At 35.9% G+C, this 3,649-nt stretch overlaps 2 protein-coding genes across 2 annotated transcripts in view; one reads left to right on the top strand and one right to left on the bottom strand.

Annotated features, from left to right (window-relative positions):
* LOC107644421 (30S ribosomal protein S6) lies at positions 661-3,149 on the top strand. The gene is made up of 3 exons (XM_016348277.2): positions 661-847; positions 1,408-1,631; positions 2,485-3,149. Exons 2-3 carry the CDS (start codon positions 1,449-1,451, stop codon positions 2,737-2,739), a joined length of 438 nt encoding a protein of 145 aa, XP_016203763.1. The 5' UTR covers positions 661-847; positions 1,408-1,448; the 3' UTR covers positions 2,740-3,149.
* Positions 3,269-3,649, bottom strand: part of LOC107644420 (golgin candidate 1) — a gene marked incomplete in the record, with an annotated part of 7,447 nt that continues 7,066 nt past the window's right edge. The window contains 1 exon segment of the mRNA XM_016348276.2: positions 3,269-3,649. Coding sequence (XP_016203762.1) covers positions 3,621-3,649 — 29 coding nt within the window.

Raw genomic sequence — 3,649 nt, 5'->3', positions numbered from 1 at the left:
CATAATGGATGACACGTGGACGAATACTGTTGCGACACGTGGCGAAATAGTACTGTGACACGTGGCACAACTATCCACGTTAGCATGCCACATATCACTGGTCAACACATCATCATACCATTACACGTGACCAAATCATGGAGTGACTCGGGTTACTAACAGCCTACGTCATCATGCCATGTCATCACGCCGTCAATGAAAAATTGGTTAGGGACTAACGTGGTGCATTTTTGTCAATCTCAGGGACATAATTAATGCAATTAGAATCTGAGTGACAATTTTAATATACAATACCAATGTCAGGAACTATTTTGGGTTTAACTCGCCCAACATAACTATCTCTGTTAATTTTTTGTGGATTGTTTTAAATACCTAATTAGTTGAAAACCAGCTGAGCCCATCAAATAATTCAGTTGTTATTTTTTTTTGGTTAACAATTCATTTGTTATTATTAAAACAATACATACATTACCAAAACCCAAACTATATAAGAGGCCCATTTTGTTAGCCCAAAACCACCATAATTTTTTTATCAACAAAATTTCAAATGATAGTTATAGGATTCCAGACCAAAAACTAGGAACCAAATTGGTGCATTGGGTCAACCAAAAAGAGATTGGTGCATTGAAACTACAAAATGAATTTCCAAAATTGCCCTCGCCTTAAATATCACACTATCACAGTTCGCAAACCCGTTCGCTCTTCTTACTCGAGTGTGAGCTCTTCTCTTCTCCCACCCTCTCGCAGCACCTCCTGCCTCCGCCGCCGCCTTCGACAATCCACTCTCCTCCTTCTCGCCGTCGGCGCCGCAGACCAAGCCGTCATTTGCATTCCTATTACACTTGAGGTAAAATTTTCCCCCCAATCTTTTTTGGATTTCTGATGTTTGATTTGCTTGGTACCTTTTTTATCGTATGATATTTTTACTAAAAATTAGATTTTAATAAAAGTATATTATATATTTTTCTGGTGGTAGAGAGAACATATGGTATGTATAGAACTGGAAAAGTAAAATTTTCAGCTCATTGATGTTCTGTTTGTTATAAGTATCGAAATTTATAAAGAGAAGTGCTTAAGATGAAAGTATTTGCAGTGATTCATTATATAGTTAATATAACTTGGATTGAATTGAAATCTTAGGGTATGTTTGGTTGGGGTACAAATAGGGTGGAAATTTTTATGGATGAACCTCATGTGTAAATTTACACATTGAACTTATCCATGAAGATATTCACCTCATTTTCAAACCACCACTGCAAGTACCCTTAGAATAGATATCACAGATCACGGATCTATCCGATTGTTTAAGCGAAATCCAACCAAGTTCGATGTTGATAATTTTGTTGCTAAAAAGGTGTGGTATTAGCAACATCTTTAGCCTTCCTAATCAACTTCTATCTGATGCAGAAAGGGAGCTGACTTGGCTGTCCTAGTGCAGGAGGAATAAGATGCCACCTTACGATTGTATGCTTCTGTTTAAGCCCCATGTACAGAAGAGAGACCTCTTGGATTTGGTTACTAGGGTGGGGAAACATGTTTGTAGAAGAAATGGGGTTGTCACCGGTGTTAAGAGTTTCGGAGAAGTTCAATTAGGCTACGGTATAAAAAAGTTAGATGGCAGACATTTTAAGGTGAGATTGATGACTATTCGCAATGTTGAATGACTTTCCACTGTGCATGCATATGCAATTCTTTTTATTTTTTCCATTATAGTTTTATTTATATTTATCGCTTTGATGTGTGCAAGTGTTTTTTCTGCCTAATGAAATTTGGAATTCAATTGATGTTTCGCTGACCTCATCTATTATTTAAAATTTATGGTGATGGTGGAACTTAATAAAATTTTACTTATTTGACCGATATTTTAGATTAATGAATTCATTCACCAATTAGCATAGGGTTCCCTCCCACCCGAGGAACTGTTATGTTTGATGTGGTATTTTTCTGTTATACATGCGCATCATTTGTATCATTTACCAATTCACCTTGTTGTATTACAGAGCTACCTGTGAGTCAGTGGTGTGTGGTCTAATCACCATTGTTTGGTGAATAATTTTGTTTCTTTACTGTTTAAGTCAAAATCTCAGTGAGTGAACTGCTTTTATCATTCGGGTTATATTAGTAGTGGACAGAGCCATGTGTTTACAGAAACTACCAGATAAATGTGGTTTAACCTTAATGTAAAAATGGCTCCGTTGGTATGCTGAATAGTTTGGAGAAATGTTCAACATAACTAGCTCATTAGTTGAAGTTGATTTATTGGATGTGTAAATTTTAGACCGTGGTCATGTGGCTCAAAGAAGTGAATTGCAACTTCTTATTGGAAAATCAAAGGAGTGAATGCTTCTTTTGAATGTGCGGTTTGCCGCATGCTGCATGTGAAATAGCCATACTGACAAATCTTATCTGAGGTGGCAGTGGAAAATTATCAATTAGTCAATTGTAATTTAATGTATTGCAGTTTTCCTTTTTTCCATGATGTAGGGCTATTTGATGCAACTGAGCATGATGGCTACTCCTGAAATAAACAAGGAGCTGCACTATCTAAACAAGGAAGACCGGTTACTCCGCTGGCTTCTGGTTAAACAACGGGACTTTAGATTTGGAAATGAGTTCTTTGGTGAGCAAGGTGCACTTGAGCTAAGCAATCTGTCTCGAATCAGAAGACCTGATGATGATGAGGACGACGACGACGATGATGACGAGGATGAGTATGAGGTAGATGAAGAAACAAAGTGAAGTGAAAGAGAATTGAGTGTTTGTTTGCTTCTAGTGTGAGACTATAAAACCATTGGCCTTGCATTGTACGTGCCAGACATCTAGTTATTGATAGTGTCAGTTAACAAGCACACGATCAATGAGCTTAACGATGTTTTTATTTTTATCTTTATTTTTGTTTTTCGGGTATTAGATGTTGTCTCTTATTTTTAGTTTGAAGAATAATCTCTTTGGAGAGAGGTTGGTAAACTTCTTAATTTACATAGTAGTCTATCCCAGGAACTAAAGCAATTGAGCTATACTTGTATCTTACGTTTAGTATCTCTGGAAAGAGTAGTTGTAAATGGGTAAAAATGAGCAACTTGAATATCCGTTGATATTTCAATTTCTCAATGTAATATGTTATGCAACAAATGTTAACTTCTCTTGAATTCCATCTTATACTTATACAGTGCAAAATAATATGCTCAGATACTTAGGGATAAAAAAAATTATCAATTATATATTTCTCATAGTTATGGGATAGTATCTTACATTTGATACAAAAAGTCAAAGGAAATAACAAAAGAAACTTGTATCTACAACATTTATCTTCCAGAAGGAATACATTTTCACTTAAAACAACGAATAAAACATGTCATTAAAGAATTGGATTCGCTTAACAGGTTTACAATAAACATGGTGATACAACTGAGTTAGCTTCAGCAAATCCCAACATATTTTCTCAATTCTAACTGCAGCAAATGCTCTAATATTTTTCCTCTTTTGCATTGCATCCTTAGGTATTTTGGTGAATCAATTCGAAGGCATCCTAAGCAGCCACATTGTAAATGCACACTTGAAACATATAGTCAATAAAGGATCAACACCAGGTACAAGCCTAAATAGAATGCTTGTATAACTCAATGCAAATTCTGGGTAGAAAGTCCCA

This window comes from Arachis ipaensis, chromosome B05 (assembly GCF_000816755.2).
Source record: "Arachis ipaensis cultivar K30076 chromosome B05, Araip1.1, whole genome shotgun sequence".
NCBI lineage: Eukaryota > Viridiplantae > Streptophyta > Magnoliopsida > Fabales > Fabaceae > Arachis > Arachis ipaensis.
The sequence above is the reverse complement of the archived record's forward strand: the minus strand, read 5'-3'. Positions and strand labels throughout refer to the sequence as shown.

Bases quoted from the DNA above. Each gene is read 5' to 3' on its own strand.
- LOC107644421 (XM_016348277.2), top strand. From the start codon at position 1,449: ATGCCACCTTACGATTGTATGCTTCTGTTTAAGCCCCATGTACAGAAG. The intron at 1,632-2,484 runs GTGAGATTGATG...TCCATGATGTAG, and splicing joins TAGATGGCAGACATTTTAAG to GGCTATTTGATGCAACTGAG.